Source organism: Macrosteles quadrilineatus, unplaced genomic scaffold, assembly GCF_028750875.1.
Source record: "Macrosteles quadrilineatus isolate MER2022 unplaced genomic scaffold, UCM_ALF_1.0 Scaffold_2__2_contigs__length_208266976, whole genome shotgun sequence".
In the NCBI taxonomy this organism is placed as follows: domain Eukaryota; kingdom Metazoa; phylum Arthropoda; class Insecta; order Hemiptera; family Cicadellidae; genus Macrosteles; species Macrosteles quadrilineatus.
The window spans coordinates 53,896,996-53,913,309 of record NW_026542595.1 but is presented as its reverse complement, the minus strand read 5'-3'; the positions used below and the strand labels follow the sequence as shown (position 1 = coordinate 53,913,309).

At 43.2% G+C, this 16,314-nt stretch overlaps 2 protein-coding genes across 2 annotated transcripts; one reads left to right on the top strand and one right to left on the bottom strand.

Moving 5' to 3' along the window:
- Positions 1 to 218: 218 nt before the first annotated feature.
- LOC128984210 (uncharacterized) lies at positions 219 to 4,110 on the bottom strand. The gene is made up of 2 exons (XM_054403508.1): positions 1,544 to 4,110; positions 219 to 981 (listed from the first exon to the last, which is right to left on the bottom strand). The coding sequence occupies exons 1-2, from the start codon at positions 4,108 to 4,110 to the stop codon at positions 219 to 221; spliced, it is 3,330 nt and encodes a 1,109-aa protein (XP_054259483.1).
- Positions 4,111 to 14,969: 10,859 nt separating this feature from the next.
- Positions 14,970 to 16,283, top strand: LOC128984209 (uncharacterized protein K02A2.6-like). Its single transcript, XM_054403507.1, has 2 exons — positions 14,970 to 15,226; positions 15,302 to 16,283. The coding sequence occupies exons 1-2, from the start codon at positions 14,970 to 14,972 to the stop codon at positions 16,281 to 16,283; spliced, it is 1,239 nt and encodes a 412-aa protein (XP_054259482.1).
- Positions 16,284 to 16,314: the final 31 nt, after the last annotated feature.

The following is a 16,314-nucleotide window of genomic DNA, read 5'->3' as shown; positions in this document are numbered from 1 at the left end:
ACCTTGGAATGTTTACATTTTCAAATTTTTATTATTGTATTGTTGTTGACATGTGGAGATTATGCTCATATGGTCAGCTGGCCTTTTACTGAACATACCGGCCTCCATAAAACGATAGTTTTATAACAATGAACACAAAATTGTACAAAAAACGGAGCACTGAAGAATATTCTGAATATTATTTACAGCTATTTACAGGTCTTTTTAAGTTGTATGGCTTAGTTTTGAGGGAGAGGGAACACTTTAACAACTGGTCTAGTAAGGTAACCGTGTTGAGTCTTCAGATCAACAACCCTGACTTGTCCATCTGTGCCAGGATGCAACTGTGTGACACGGGCAAGGGGCCAGGACAAAGGAGGCGATGAAGAGTGGATCAAGACTAGATCTCCAACTTTTATGTTTTCTGTCTTATGAGTCCACTTGGATCGTTGCTGGAGTGTATGAAGGTACTCTAGTTGCCAGCGCTTCCAAATCCTTTGGTGGAGAGCTTGTACTAGATGCCATCTTTTGAGCCGAGTTAGTGGAATATCAGCATGGTCTTCTTCTGGAATTGATGCCAGCGGAGATCCTATGAGGAAATGTCCTGGAGTGAGTGCTGAACAGTCATTAGGGTCGTTAGATAATGGTGTCAAAGGACGGGAATTGAGGATTGCCTCTATTTGTGTAGTCAGAGTCATGAATTCTAGGAGAGTAAGAATGTGTTCACCCATGACACGGCGCAGATGGTATTTGACACTTTTCACTGCTGCTTCCCATAGACCACCTTGATGGGGCGAAGCAGGAGGATTGAAATGGAAATTTATTTTCCTGGATGAAGTGAAATGCAATAGTTGTTCTTCAGATTCTTTGGTGCGCAGAGTGTTTTTGATTGTTCGACGCAGTGCAGAATCAGGGCCATATGAAGTTCGTGCCACAGTCGGAATAGATATCTTTACAGAATCCTCTTCGGGAGATGAATCGTGTGAGTGCAGCGATGAATCCCTCAGTTGTTAAATCTTCTACAACTTCTAAGTGCACTGCCTTTGTCACAAAACAAACAAAAACACAAATGTAGGTTTTGATATGACGCATTCCGCGGAGATTGACAACTTTCATGTCAAAAGGGCCACAATAGTCAACGCCACTGGTAGTAAATGGTCGAGCTGGAGTTACTCTTGCGGTAGGAAGATCTCCCATGAGTGGAGTGATGTTCTTTGGTTTCACTTTGAAACATTTTACACATTTATGAATACGTGTCCGTATGACTCGACGAGCCGAAAGAATCCAATAGTTTTGGCAAAGGATTGCTTGGGTCAGTTGTGGTCCGGAATGTAAGTGAGTAGTGTGGACAAAGTCTATGAGAAGATCAACGATATGGTGCTTCTTTGGAAGTACTATTGGGTGTTTGACGTTGAATTTCAGCGATAGCTTCTTAAGCCGGCCTCCCACACGAATTATGCCGGAAGCATCCAGAAAAGGGTCTAAACGTTGAAGATTAGAGGTACTGGGTTTGTTTTTGTGAAGTAGAGTCAATTCATTCGTAAAACATGTAGCTTGTACACACTTGATGATGGTACGCTCTGAGTTCTTAAGTTCAGAGACGGTGAGATGCCCATGTCTTCGGTCAGAGCTACGTGCATTGTGGATAAACCGCAAGACATAGCTTGTTACTCTAAGTAGTTTGGACCACGATGAGTACTTGGAGAGAAGATCCCATTCTGGAGGTTGGGTTGAAACTAGGACATTTAGAGGAGTTGTTTTACATTCTTGAGTGTCTTGCAAGTTGATGGGAACGAAGCGATTAGATGGCCAATGATCATCTGAAAGAGTTAACCATGGAGGGCCATTCCACCATAGAGGATGATCAATGAGTTGAGCGGGAAGCAAACCACGTGACGCACAATCAGCGGGGTTGTCTGTTGAGGGAACGTAGCGCCAGGAGTGAGAGGGGATCAATTCTTGGACTTGAGCAACTCTGTTGGCAACATACGTTTTAAGTCGATATGAGGGGGTGTGTAACCAAGTGAGGGTTACTGATGAATCACACCACAATGTAGTTTGAGGAAGGTCAATCTTTTCTTTGAAAATTGTACAACAGTAGGTTGTGAATTTTGCAAGTAAGTATGCACCACATAGTTCCAAGCGGGGTAGAGTAACACGTTTCAAAGGAGCTACACGTGTTTTTGCGAGAATCTGACGAGTGATGATTTCTCCAGTTGAAAACTCACAGCGGAAGTATAAAACTGCTGAGTATCCTACTTCGGAGGCATTTGAAAATCCATGGAATTGTAAGAAACATGTGGTAGTGAAATGGAACGAGCGAGGGATCTTAATACTTGAAAGTAGAGAGGTTTCATCAACGAATATGTGCCATTTTTCGGCGAGTTCATTTGGAAGAGTGTCATCCCATTGGATACCCTGTGACCAGAGTATTTGCATGAGGGTTTTTGCCCACATGGTCACGGGTGACAAAAAACCGGTAGGGTCAAAAATGCGTGCTATAATGCTCAGCACTGATCGTTTTGTAGGAGGACCATCAGGGAGACTTAAGTTGTAAGTGAAACAATCTGAAATGGGTGACCAATTTAGTCCAAGAATGGCAAAATGAGGGTGATTAGTGGCTTCCAAAAAGACTGGTGTTTCTAGATGATCTTGAGGCAAATCTTGGAGTATTTCTGGGCAATTGGATGTCCATTTTCTTAGCTCAAAACCACCACGTGCAAGAAGTTCAATCAGCTGATCTCGTAGTTGCTTAGCTTCGTTGAGTGTATGAGCTCCACAGATGACGTCATCCACATACGTATTATCCCGTAGAACTTTGGCTGCTGCTGGGAAGGACCCTCCTTCGTCGTCAGCAAGTTGATGTAACGTTCTGATGGCATGGAAAGGTGAACTGCTAAGACCGTATGTAACTGTTGTTAATTTGTATGTGGAGATTTCTCGAGTCTTTTGATCACGCCATAAAATTAACTGATACTTCTGGTCGTCAGGATGAACTTGAATGCAACGATACATTTTCCTTATATCGCAACTGAACACATAATTATGTGAACGAAAATTCAACAAAATGTCACAAATGTCAATCTGAAGTTTGTGACCGGTTAAAAGAATATCATTTAGTGAGACACCGGTACTGGTTTTGCAACTACCATCAAAAACTGTACGAAGTTTGGTTGTACTACTGGTTTCCTTCAGTACACCGTGATGAGGCAAATAGTAGTGTGGCTGCGAAAGATCGGAAGGGGATGCTTTGACCATGTGTCCGAGATGTTCATATTCAGTCATAAACTGTGTATACAATACCTTGAAATTAGAGTTGGATTCAAACTTTCGTTCAATTGAGTGAAGTCTATGTTCAGCAGCAGATTTTGAAGTGCCCAGTGGTTGATGTTGGTCCTTGAAAGGGAGTCGAACCACATATGTTCCATCTGGAGAGCGGGAGTGAGTTGATTTGAAGTGATCTTCAGCGATGCGATCGTCTTCAGAGATAAGATTGCACTGCGGTACCTCTTCTTGTTGCCAAAAGCGAAGTAGAGTATTATGTAGCTCGTCCGTAGTGGAGAGTAGAGATGAATGGCATGAGGTGGGAGAAGAGTTAGACAAAGTTGGTGCATTGCCCATTAACACAAATCCCAATCGTGTTCCAATAACGAATGGAAGGTTTGAGCCCAATGGGTAGGATTGATGAGTAAGAAGTTCTGGAAACAAAGCACCTCCTATCAGAATGTCAATATTCTGAGGAATATGAAAGGTCGGATCTGCGAGGACAAAAGGTTTTACCAGTTTGTAAACCTCAAAAGAAAGTTGAGTACGAGGCAAAGGAGCGGAAATTCTATCTAGAATATGGAAAGGTTGATTTGAAGCAATTACTTCACTACCTAGTGTGGATAGTTCTAGGAGTGCATGTCCCTTTGTCGAGGATTGCGATGCAGATATTCCCACGATTGTGTGAGTAGAGCGGTGACGAGAGACGTTTAATAGCTGTGCTGCCCTCTCTGTCATGAAGTTGAGTTGACTTCCACTGTCGAGCAGACATCGAAAGACATGAGAGATTCCATTAGTAGCGGTAATTTTAATGAGAGCGGTGCCTAGAAGTACCGTAGTTGCTGGCTGAGAAATCGAGAGCGACATTTCTGGTTGAGCAGAAGCGACTACAGAAGGTGTAGCAGTTGAAGGTTTTGAGGGTTTGGCTATAGGAGGAGGCTGCACCGACTTTACAACATTTTCGAAATGTAACAAGGTGTGGTGTTTTTGTTTACATTTAAGACATGTGCCTGTTGAGCGACAATCTTTGAGTGTGTGATTGCCAAGACATGAAATACATTTATTTTGCTCCTTTACAAGTTTGTAACGCTCGTTTGGAGATTTCTTAGCAAAAACCTTACACATGTAGATTTTGTGATCGGTTTGTTGACAGGCAAAGCATGATGGAAATGTCTTTACAGAAGTGGAGTGATCATCTAAGCTTACAAGTGCAGTATAGCGGGTGCTTGGTTTGGAGTAATTTTTACTAGATGTGAGGGCAGACTTTGAATTAGCCTTGTGACAAAAAGTTGAAGAGTGTAGGTTGGCATCTTCACTGTTTGAGCATTCTTCATTGAGAAATTTAATGATTTCGTCCACAGATGGTAACGAATGAGTTTCACATGATTTGAATGAGCGGTAATGTTCAAGTTTTTGCCGTAAATTTCTATCAAGTCTACGGAGCAAATGAGCTGACAGCAAAGGATTGTCATTGGTAGTGATGTCACTTTCTAAAGCAATAAGTGATTGTGTATGTTCCAGAAAATGATTTAGAAATTCACGTATTGATTTTGTATTTTCAGATGTAGCAATGGGAAGATCCAATATGGCATTTAAATGTAAAGAAGTTAAGCGTCTGTGATTGTGGTATCGATCGCGCAACAAATTGTATGCGATTTCGTAGTTAGATGCACTGATGTTTAAGTTTTTAATTAAATTTAGAGGCTCTTCAGTTAGACAGCTTTTTTTTTTTTTTTTTGTGGGGGCTGGGGTATTGGCATACCCCTAGCTACTTCGGCCTGGAGACCTTTTGTAGCACCCTTTAATTCATTCTGACAGCCCTAGGCTCCTCAAGTAGCCCAGGAGCTGAAAGACACCCAGCTTCCTTATCTCTGTTGGTTCCAGGAATAACCTCCCCAGAGATATAAGCCTTCTATGGGCCAACGCTGGACAGTCCAGCCATAAATGTTCTGAGGTTTCTACCTCGTTCTCACAGAACCTGCAGAGGTCTGTTTGTGACCTCCCTATGGTCCTGAGATGTTTCCTGATAGGACCGTGCCCTGTTAACACTCCTACTAGCAGACTAATGTCCCCTTTCTTAAGGCTCAGCAAGTCTTTCCAGCCTTTATCAGTGGGGTCGATTAGTAATTTGGACGTCCTCATACCTGGGTGGTTCATCCAGGCCAGAGCCTTTTGAACCTTGACCCAGTCTTGGACTTTGGCTACTCCTGAGCTTATGGGGGTACCACAGTAGGGTTCTGGTCCTGACAGTTGGTCTTCCGCACCCTTCCTGGCCAATGCATCGGCTTTTTCGTTCCCCTCATGCCCCGAATGTCCAGGAACCCAAGACAATTTGACTTGGTTTCGCTCTGCTAACTTTTTGAGGGTGTTTTTACACCCTTTTACTGTTCGTGACTGTGTCACACATGACCCCAGCGCCTTCAGTGCTGCCTGGCTGTCAGAGAGAATAAGGATTTTACCCTTTCTTAGATTCTTGCTAATAATATTATTAGCACAGCACTCAATCGCCAGGACCTCTGATTGAAAAACTGTTGTTGTTCTGCCCAAGGCCAGAGATATTTTGGTTTTGTTACCATACACTCCCAGCCCTGATCTCTCATCCTTCCGACTTCCATCGGTGTAATAGACCAAGCATGCTCTGTCATTGCTGAAGTTGCACTGTTGCCAGTTGTCTCTTCCCCTATTGCAACTTGGTAAGGAATCTCGAAGTCGTATTCCTTTGTCATGAGGTCTGGTGTGCCTAGTTCCAAGTCCATGCTTGGGAATCCCCTCAGGATGGACAGGTGGCCAGACTGCCTCTGTAGATTCAGCTCACCTCTGCTGCCCATTTTTAGTGCAGATATGGCTGCGCATTTCTTAACTTCCAGCCCTAGTGGGAGCATGTCGAGTATTGCCTCCATTGCAGCTGTGGGACAGGATTTCATGGTTCCACAGATCCCCGAGCACGCTAGCCTTTGCAGCTGCTGCAGTTTCCTGCCAGCTACTGTCTGCTCTGCCTTAGGCCACCATACTAAGGCTGCATATGTAACCATTGGTTTGACTATGGCTTCATAGGTCCAATGTGTGAGTTTGGGACTGAGTCCCCATTTCTTGCCAAAGGTTCTTCTGCAAGCACCAAAAGCACCTATACCTTTTGCGAGTACATAGTCAAAGTGCCTGCTCCAGGTCAGTTTCTGGTCGAGGTAAACTCCAAGGTATTTTGTTTCCTTCACAAGTTTTACACTTTTCCCCTGAATTTTTGGGGCTGTTAGGTTAGTTCTCCTTCTCGTAAAGGAGATTAGCTCTGTTTTGTCAGGGTTAATTGTGAGCCCCTCTTTGGAGCACCACCCCTCAATGAAGCTAACGGCTGTCTGGGTAAGGTTGTTCACTGTGGCTGCGTGTTTGCCTCTGACAGTCAGCACTAGGTCGTCTGCAAAGGCTTGGAGGTCTATGTCTCTCCTGTCAGCCTCTCTCAGTAGATCATCCACCACAAGAGCCCACAGCAGGGGTGAGATAACCCCTCCTTGAGGGCAACCCTGCCGAGCAATGATAGCTGTCGAGTAGCCTCCCAATTCTGCCGTCACCACCCTGCTCTTGAGCAGGGCATTTATCCAAGCTGCTACGTCGGGGGAGATGCCCCTGCTTCTGACTGCAGCCTCTATAGATTTGTAACTCACGTTGTCAAAGGCACCCTGTATGTCCATGAAGACCCCTGCCATAATCTCCTGGTGTTCTAGGGTTTCCTCGATCTTTGCCACTAGGGTGCTTAGGGCCGTCGTTGTAGATTTGCCCTTCATGAACGCATGTTGGCTCGCACTTAGGGGGTTAGTAACTAAATATGCATCCCTAATGTGGCGGTTTATCACTTTTTCCATAGTCTTTAGCATGAAAGACGACAGGCAAATTGGCCTGTAGGATTTAGGCTGGGCCTGGTCTCTACCTTTTTTCAGCAGAAACGCCACCCTTGATTTCCTCCAACAAATTGGGATGTAACCTAGGGCAAAGCTGCCCCTGAACAGAGCTATCATATGATTTAAAAGGACCTCTAGTCCTTCTTGGATGAGAGCTGGGAATATTCCGTCCCCGCCTGGAGACTTGAAAGGGCTGAATGAATCGACAGCCCACTTCACGACCTCCGGCTTGAACAGCTTACTCGAAAATCTTCTAGCCAAAGCAATGTCTCTAGGTGATTTCCTATTCCAGGGTATCACGTGTTGTCCTGTTGAGTTGCCTAGTGGGGTGTTCCCCGGGAAGTGGGTGTTCATGAGGACTTCAAGAGTCTCCTCCATTCCTATTGTGTGACTCCCATCCTCCCGTTTTAATGTACCGAGCGGGTTAGGCACATCTCTCTGAAGGGCTTTTTGCAGTCTAGCTGCTTCTGGTAGGTTTTGAATCCCCTCACAGAACTGCCTCCAGGACTTCCTTTTGCTTTTCCTTATCTCTGAGTTGTACTCCGTTAGGGCTCTTGAGTAGTTAGCCCAATCCCTGGTTCTTTTGGTGGTGTTAAAGAGTTTACGGAGTTTACATCTCATCTTGTTTAGCTTCTCATTCCACCAGGGCACATTTCTTGTTGTCCTTTTGGTTTTGAGAGGGCAATTTTCCTCAAAGGCATTTAGCATTGACCTGTTTAACTGTTCTGCCTTCATGTCAAGGCCGTCAATGGTCATGAGTTGGATCACCTTTTCTTCAACTTCATCCCTGAGGGATTCCTTGTATCCCACCCAGTCTGTTGTTTTAGGAGCCCTATAAGTCAGAACGCTTTTGACGCTTGCTATCAAGTCAAACCTAATATGGCAGTGGTCAGATAGAGAGGCTTCATCAGAGGCGTGCCATCCTTTTGTTTCCAGGTGACCAAGGTTTAACGATAGGGTGAGGTCCAAAATTTCCTCTCTTATTCTATTTCTGAAGGTTGGTACATTACCTATATTTTCTATCTGTAAGTCAACCTTAAATATAAATTCCAGGAGATCCTTACCTCTTTCATTAGTGTCCGAACTCCCCCAGATGGTATGGTGAGCGTTTGCGTCACAGCCGAGGATTAGGGGAATCCTCTTGCTTCTAGCATACTCCACCAACTGCACCACCGCCCCCGGAGGACAAGTTTCTCCTGGGTTGGGGAAGTAGGCTGAGGCAACTAGAGCTTTTTGCCTCCCTGCAGTGGAGTCGAAATCGACTTGGATTGTTACCAAGTCACGGCTGGTGAATTCTGTAACAGCTAAGCATACGTTGTTAGGGTTCATGAGGATGCAGGCCCTAGGGTTAGCAGATCCCCTATCGTATACCAGCTTACCCACCTGGGTTGGAAGACCTCGAATTGTTCCTCCTCTTACCCAGGGTTCTTGTAGGAGGGCAAAATCGAGCCCTTCGGTGGCAAACCTCCTGCCCAGGGCTGCTGAAGCACCTTTGGCATGATGGAGGTTGGCCTGTATGAATCGGGAATTCATTCCCGTTTCCTGTCTGAGGGGTCACTCTTACCCCTCCTGTCACGGTGATGGGACTCCCTTCTGTCCCCTTGTCTAGGGTTGCTGCTCCTTGGCCGGTACTGCTCCCTTCTTGTAGTTGAGGGCCCCCTGTGCCTCTCCTCTCTCCTTTCCCGGGAGTTTCTCCTGTCGAAGATAGGGAAGTGCCGGGAGTCTTGGCTTCTCCTTTCTTCGCCCCTCCTTGACTCCACTGACCTCACCGTGGAAGTGGATGTTGAGGGTGGTGTCCTTTTCCTTGCACCCAGGGTGGCAGATGGTGGTTGCACTGGCGGAGCATTTGGTGACTGCGCTGGCGGAGCATTTGGTGACTGCGCTGGCGGAGCGGTTGTTGGCTGCGCTGGAGTGACGGTGGCCTCCCCTTCAGCGTTTGATGTTATGGTGGACGAGGGGGGCTCAGGCCGAGGTGCCGGAGCTGATTGAACAGCTCCCTCCTCCGGACCTTTGCCCCTCAGCTTAAGCGTGACTACACCGAATCTGTAGGCCACAATCAATGGACGGTCCCTAGTGATCTTGGCAGCCGTCTTTGGGTCGATGGACAGGACCAAAATCACTGCATTTCCTTCGACTTCCACTCTGCTCAGAGCCCTCCAAGTCTCTGCTGGCAGGTCTTCGTTTTGCCTGTTGAGTGCCCACAGGATGTGCTGGGTCGAGTACTGGCTACTGTTCGGGAAGTAGACCGTTAGGACTTTTGCCTTGGGAATGTCTCCCTCAGACACGACCTTCACGGTTATCCCCCCCTCAAGGCTTATCCTTTCGCCTTTAGTTCTTATCCAGGCAGCCATCTCCTCATTTGCGCAGACCAGAACCATGTAGCCATGCCTGCTGTAGACTGCGTTGAATCTAGGCCGAAGGCCTTCCTCTGGAGCCTCACTCCAGACGAGAGTCAAGATGATCTCCTGAAGTGCATCCATCTGTTCGCTTGTAAGCAGGACCTCGGGATAGTCGGAGTGGATGACTCCAATTCTGATCCCCTCTGTCGCCTGTTTATAAGAGAGTTTGTGGGGTTGACTGGTTGCCTCCTGGGTAGTAGGCGTTGCCCCTGCTGAGCTCTCTTTTTTCCTGTTTTTCCTCATACGGGCTTCTTCGGGGGTAGTTGTGTCCTGCCTAGGTCTTTTTGGCCTACTGCTGGTCTCCCCTTTATTGTCATTCCTCCCTAGTGGCTCGAGGCTCTGCTCATAGGCTTCCTGCCTTGGAACTCCCCTCCTTACAAGCCAGAGGAATCTCTTCGTTCTGGAACCGCACATCTTTCGCCAAGGTTTCCTTGATGTAAGCTTGAGCTTTCCAGCTTCTACCTCTAACTCCTTGACAGTTTCGGAGTCGTCTTCATTGAGGAGGCCTTCCTCCTCCGATAGTGTCATTGCATCCCCTCCCTGAGGTGCGGGCACCTCCTGGGCGGGAGTGCTAGGTTCTCGGGGGATGACATCTTGGGACCCTGTGGCCGCCTCAGATGTCTCCATCCGTTGGGGAGTTGTCCCCTCCTCTACCTCCATACTTACTTCTTCTTTTTTGTTGGTTTCCCGGTTTAAATTATTCTCCATGTTGGTCCCACGAGTAGCTAGGGAAATGTGGGTCACCCCGGGCAGAGCCCCGCTTACCCGGAGAAGGCTGCTTAAAACTGGAGGTCGCCTGGTATCCAGAGTCCGCATACTTGTGGCCAAGCTCCCCCTTGACCATGCAGTCCTCGGCGTATGCTGTTCCACCTTGACTTGGGATGATTAGATAGGGAAATGAAGATAAAGTTGAGAAAAGAATAGTTAGAGGCAGATTTTGAATCAGAGGACTCGACAGTGAGAGAGTAGTAATAAAATAGCGAGAAATTAAAGAAATAGAAAAGAAGCCTGCCAGTTTGGCACCCTGATCCTTTGGAAGGAGTGTCCTGAAAGAAGAGTCGGATCAGGGAGTACCCAGTTGGGATGCGCACGTTTTGCCTTAGATTGAGAGAGTAGGAAGGCAGTGCTTCTTGGACATACTGGCTCGGCACATGTGAGGGTGCTTGATAACACAATCACTTCCCAACCAGTTAGACAGCTTAGTAGGTATTGAAATTTTGATACTGGAGACAGAGATGTGTTGAGGTGTACAGCGCTATCAAAAAGATTTATGAAATTAATCCACTCGGCTGAGTTTCCCGAGAAGGTTTTCAAGTCAAGTTGCGGTAGGCGGACAGGTTGCATGAAAGCATTACAGTTGGAATCATTCACCATTTCTTGAGGGGGAGATTGAGGTTCGTCAATAGGGATTAGTGACTCTATAGTACTACAAAGATGTATACATAATTCACCAATAGTATTTTCATCATCATTTAGAATAATGCCATCGAGTTCTTCGTCAGAACAATGTTCTAAAACGCGCCTGAAATTTAGTTCAAAGTCGTCTTGCTTTTTCCTGATTTCATCTAAATAGTTATGAAGTGATTATATTTGCACAGAGGATAGGTTGTTTGCTTTCGCACTTTCATTAATAGAATCTATATTTTCTTGAATTTTTCCAAGCCTAACTTTGAATTGTTTGGTTAGTCTTTTATAAGTACAAACCTTAATCGGGGCTAGGTTCACAGGAGCCATCATTGAACACAAATACAGTCAAAATACACAAGACACAAAAGTTATTTCACTTCGTAACATAAAACAAAATGAATTAGGCTAGTTCAATTAAACAGTTTGTGGGCCTTAACTCGGAACCAATCAACAAAAAATATAAACACTGAAGGATTGGTACAATGTTTACAAAATGACTATAATGTCACAGAGTCTTTCAGTCATTGGAGTAGGCCTATTAGGCTAATGTGATCGAGAGAGTGAGAGGGATAGAGGTAGAGGGGGAGTACAAAATATGCGTGAACGACAATATTGAGAGTTTATGAGGTTATGTTCGTCTTTAATCTTCACCAAAAGTCCAAATAATTAATCCAATCAATTGGTTAATCAACAATCCGGCTCGAAGGACCAAAGATGTAGCGTAATCAAAAGGTTATTGTAGAAATAATAAAGTGGACTGTATATGGGTTATTAATTTAATTTTGACAACAGAAAATAATGGACTTTTGGTTTAATTTTTAATACTGAACTATAGTTATGTTACCACTTTGACGTTATTAAGGTCTTGAAAGAAGATCTGGTCGAATGTTGTCTCTAGTTGAGAAGATATGTTTCATGAATGTCCAAATGTTCTCACGGTACACAGAATTTAGTCAAATTAAAAAAGGTTTATTTAATGAACACAAAAGGAAAAGGTAAATGAAAAGTCAAATTAAAAGGAGAGAGAAATTAATTATGTTACACAAAGAAACAATATTACAAGAGAGAAAAATTGCACTTTTTGAACCAGAATGTTTACCTTGGAATGTTTACATTTTGAAATTTTTATTATTGTATTGTTGTTGACATGTGGAGATTATGCTCATATGGTCAGCTGGCCTTTTACTGAACACATACCTATGGATTTTACACATTCAACATGTTTAAGCATTACTGTGTCTTTCAGTTAGTTTGAGCTATTCTCTGGCTCTCTTTTTTGATAGAGCAAAATTTAAAAGTTTTTTAATAGATTATTTTGGTGTGATTCTTGTTATGTATCAAGAAATAAGTCCATATGTTTTATTTATAACATCTGTCAGATGACTGTTTACATTATTATGTTTTGTTTACTTTTTAGTTTAGTCTGATTTGTGAGTTCAATAAATTCAGTTGTGTTAATTATGTTTTAATTTACTAAACTGGCGACGAGGATAATTGGATAATTGATCTCAATAAGCCTGATCGTTTTGACCCCCATACAAATCCTGCAAGTGTCACACAGCGTTGGGGTACATGGATTAAGCAATTTGAGAGGTATGCTTTAGCTGCAGACATTACCAGTGATGTAAGGAAAACTGCACTAGTACTTAATCTAGCTGGTGAGGAAGTGGCTTACATTTTTGACAGTTTACCACAACCTAATGAAATAACGTACAAAAATGTTATAAAACTATTAACTGACTATTTCGCTCCTACCAAAAATGTCCTTTTTGAAATATTTAATTTTAGGAAGTGTCATCAAGCAGAATCAGAGTCGTTTAACTCTTTCTATTCTCGACTAAGAACATTAGCTGTGAACTGTGAATTCAAAGACTTGGATAGGGAATTAATTATGCAAATTTTGATTGGATCTAGAAGTGATGAGTTAAGGAATAAAATTTTGAAAGAACCTACTATTAAACTTCAGGATGTTGTTATTGCAGCTAAGTCAAATGAATTATTTCAAACTCAAAGTAAGGAACTTTCTTTCAGTAGCTCAAGTTTTGCTAATGCACATAAAATTGACCATTCAAACAGGAAATTTGTTGCATTTAACAACAATCCAGCTCACTCTGTTACACCTAATGTTTGTCTTGGTTGTGGACTAAGACATTTTAGAAGGGATTGTCCCCATCTTCAGACTACTTGTAATATTTGCAAGAAAATTGGGCATCTAGCACGAGTTTGTAAAGGAGGGAAACCACGCCCCAAAGAATATTTTAGCCAAAAACACGGATCAAAGGGACAGCGGGCTCATGAAGTTTTGTCAGAGGAAACCAATTATGAACAAGAAGAAACGTTTCCACCTCAATCAAATAACGAAACAACTCAATACGTCCAGGAAGTTAACTGCACTAAAGTACCGGAACTGTATACCACTGTCAACATAAATAATCACAAAGTTCTAATGCAAGTTGATACTGGTGCAGGTGTTTCTATCATAGGAGGAGAACTATGGAATACAATTTCTCATAAAAACTGTAAACTACAACCTTCTCCTTGGAAACTCAAGGATTACAGTGGTAAACCTGTAAGTGTTTTAGGTCAGACTAATGTTTATGTGAAATACGGTAAGTTCAATGGTTTCCTTCCGTTAGTCATAACTGAAGGTAATAGAAATAGTTTATTGGGGCGTAATTGGCTAAAAAGTCTTAACATTGAAGTAAACGGAGTACTTTCAATCAACTGTCATGAATCTGAAGTTCTTAATAAAGCTCAGCTGGATGTTCAACATCTGAAAAGTGAATTTTCCGATGTATTTTCAAATTCTTTAGGGTGCTATAAAGGACCTCCGATCGAACTGAAAATTGACCAGAATTATAACCCAATTCACTTAAGAGCGCGCCCTTTACCTTATGCATTGCAGGCCCCAGTAGAAGAAGAGCTGAATAAGTTAGTTAATCAGGGAGTGTTAGAACCTGTTCAGGTATCGGATTGGGCCACACCAATTGTTGTTTCCGTAAAAAGCAATGGTAAAATATGAATTTGCGGTGATTATAAGGCAACGTTAAACAAAGCTATCCAAGATCATCTGTACCCTATTCCACCAATCTCTCAGCTCTTAGCAAACTTAAACCAAGGGAAATATTTTGCTAAGTTAGATTTAGCCCAAGCTTATCAACAACTGGTTGTTGACGAGAAGTCGGCACTAGCTCAGACACTAATTACACACAAGGGTGCTTTTAAACCAAAAAGACTACAATTCGGTATTAGCTCAGCTCCATCTATATTTCAACATTTTATTGAGGGTTTGCTTTCGGGCTTGGACAATGTAATCCCTTACTTTGATGATATTTTGGTTAAAGCAGGAACAATACACGAATTGATTACCACATTAAGACAAGTATTCACTCGTTTTAGAGATGCAGGGATTACACTCCAAAGCGAAAAGTGTTCTTTGTTATCTACATCAGTTGACTTCTTGGGATTTGTTGTGAGCTCTGACGGAATTCGTCCTAACCCGGACAAAGTCAAATCCATTCAAGATGCTCCTGAGCCGACTAACAAGGAACAACTGCAGGCATTTTTAGGTTTACTTAATTTCTATCACTGTTTTTTACCCAACAAAGCCAATGTTGCAGAACCTTTACATCGCTTATTGGACAAAAATGTTAAATGGCGGTGGGAGGAAAAACATAAACTTGCTTTCAATGCTTCAAAGAAGCTCCTTTCTTCCGATAGTATACTGGCTCATTACAATCCCTCCAGCCATCTTATACTAACTTGTGATGCATCTCCTTATGGTATTGGTTGTGTGCTTAGTCAGGTTCGAGGGGAAAAGGAAGTTCCAATTGCGTTTTATTCCAGGACAATGAGTCAGTCAGAACGAAGATATGCTCAAGTAGATAGGGAAGCACTTTCCATCATTGGAGGGGTTAAAAAATTCCACAATTACTTATATGGGAGGCATTTTGAAATTAGAACAGATCATAAGCCACTTCTGGGTCTTTTCACTGTGGATAAACAAACACCAAACACACTGTCACCTCGAATGATTCGCTGGAGTATCCTTTTAAATGGATATGACTTTGATCTTGTATACAAACCGGGAATTTCTATTCCGAATGCTGATGGTTTGAGTCGTCTTCCATGTTCCTCCAATGTTGTTGATCAAGAGATAAATGAAGTCTTGAATGACGTGCTATACATTGAATCCGATGAGGTTAAACCAATCACCGCTAATATAATAGCAAAAGAAACAGAAAAGGATCCACTTCTATCTAAAGTACTATTATGGACTCAACGTGGTTGGCCAACTCATAACTCAGATCTCAACCTTACGCCTTTCATTTCTCGTCAAAATTCAATTTCTCAATACAAACAATGTTTACTTTGGGGAACTAGGGTGATCATTCCATCCACTCTCAGGCAACAAGCTCTGAAGCTTCTACACATGGGACATGAGGGCATTGTTCGAACAAAGGCGTTGGCTCAAAGCTATTTCTGGTGGCCAAAACTTGATCAAGACATAGAAAACATAGTGAGTTCTTGTCAAGCATGTCAACAAAGTCGTCACAACCCTCCAAGAGCAACAGTTCTTCCCTGGGAGAAAACGAAACAACCCTGGTCTCGTCTCCACATAGATTTCGCTGGGCCCTTCCAAAACAAGTTGTTTTTGATTGTTGTCGATTCTTTCAGCAAATGGTTAGAAGTAGTTTTGGTGCCTTCTACAGATTCAAGATCAACTATAAAGGTCCTCAGAAGCCTTTTCGCAACACATGGTGTTCCAGACACAATAGTATCTGATAACGGGTCGGCTTTCACTTCACAAGAATTTCGATCGTTTAATGAAAGCAATGGCATCCGCCACGTCGTGGTTGCACCATACCATCCGTCATCGAATGGTCAGGCAGAAAGGATGGTCCAAACGACAAAAAATTCTTTGCGACGAATACTTCAAGGAGATTGGCAAAAAAGATTGGCTCAGTTCCTAATATCATCTCATATAACGCCAAATTGTTCTACTAATATGTCACCGAGTGAACTGCTGTTCGGAAGGCGTATTAGAACCATCTTAGACAGAGTTCACCCAGATTATTCTTCAAGTGACAAAGAAGAGAAAATCTTGGATAAAGCGCTTCATGATTACCAACTGTCACCTCAGAGGAAATTGAAAGAAAATGACTCCGTATTTGCAAGAAACTATAATCAGCGAGGACCAAAGTGGATTCCTGCTAAAGTCACTAGAATAACCGGGCCACTGAGCTACCATTTGATAACAAAAGAAGGCATTGAAATACGACGTCATATTGACCAATTGAGACCTCGCTCAGAAACATCAAAAGCATCTACTAACTCACAATAGGATAATCCTGAATCTCCAGTAAACCCACCAT

What these genes read in the sequence shown, in the direction of transcription:
- LOC128984210 (XM_054403508.1), bottom strand. Translation starts at nt 4,110, where the DNA reads ATGTCGCTCTCGATTTCTCAGCCAGCAACTACGGTACTTCTAGGCACC. An exon ending in TCAGAGCGTACCATCATCAA is followed by an intron (nt 982 to 1,543) that starts GTGTGTACAAGC and finishes TTAACAACTGAG; the next exon opens with GGATTCATCGCTGCACTCAC.
- LOC128984209 (XM_054403507.1), top strand. Translation starts at nt 14,970, where the DNA reads ATGATTCGCTGGAGTATCCTTTTAAATGGATATGACTTTGATCTTGTA. An exon ending in CTATTATGGACTCAACGTGG is followed by an intron (nt 15,227 to 15,301) that starts TTGGCCAACTCA and finishes TCAATACAAACA; the next exon opens with ATGTTTACTTTGGGGAACTA.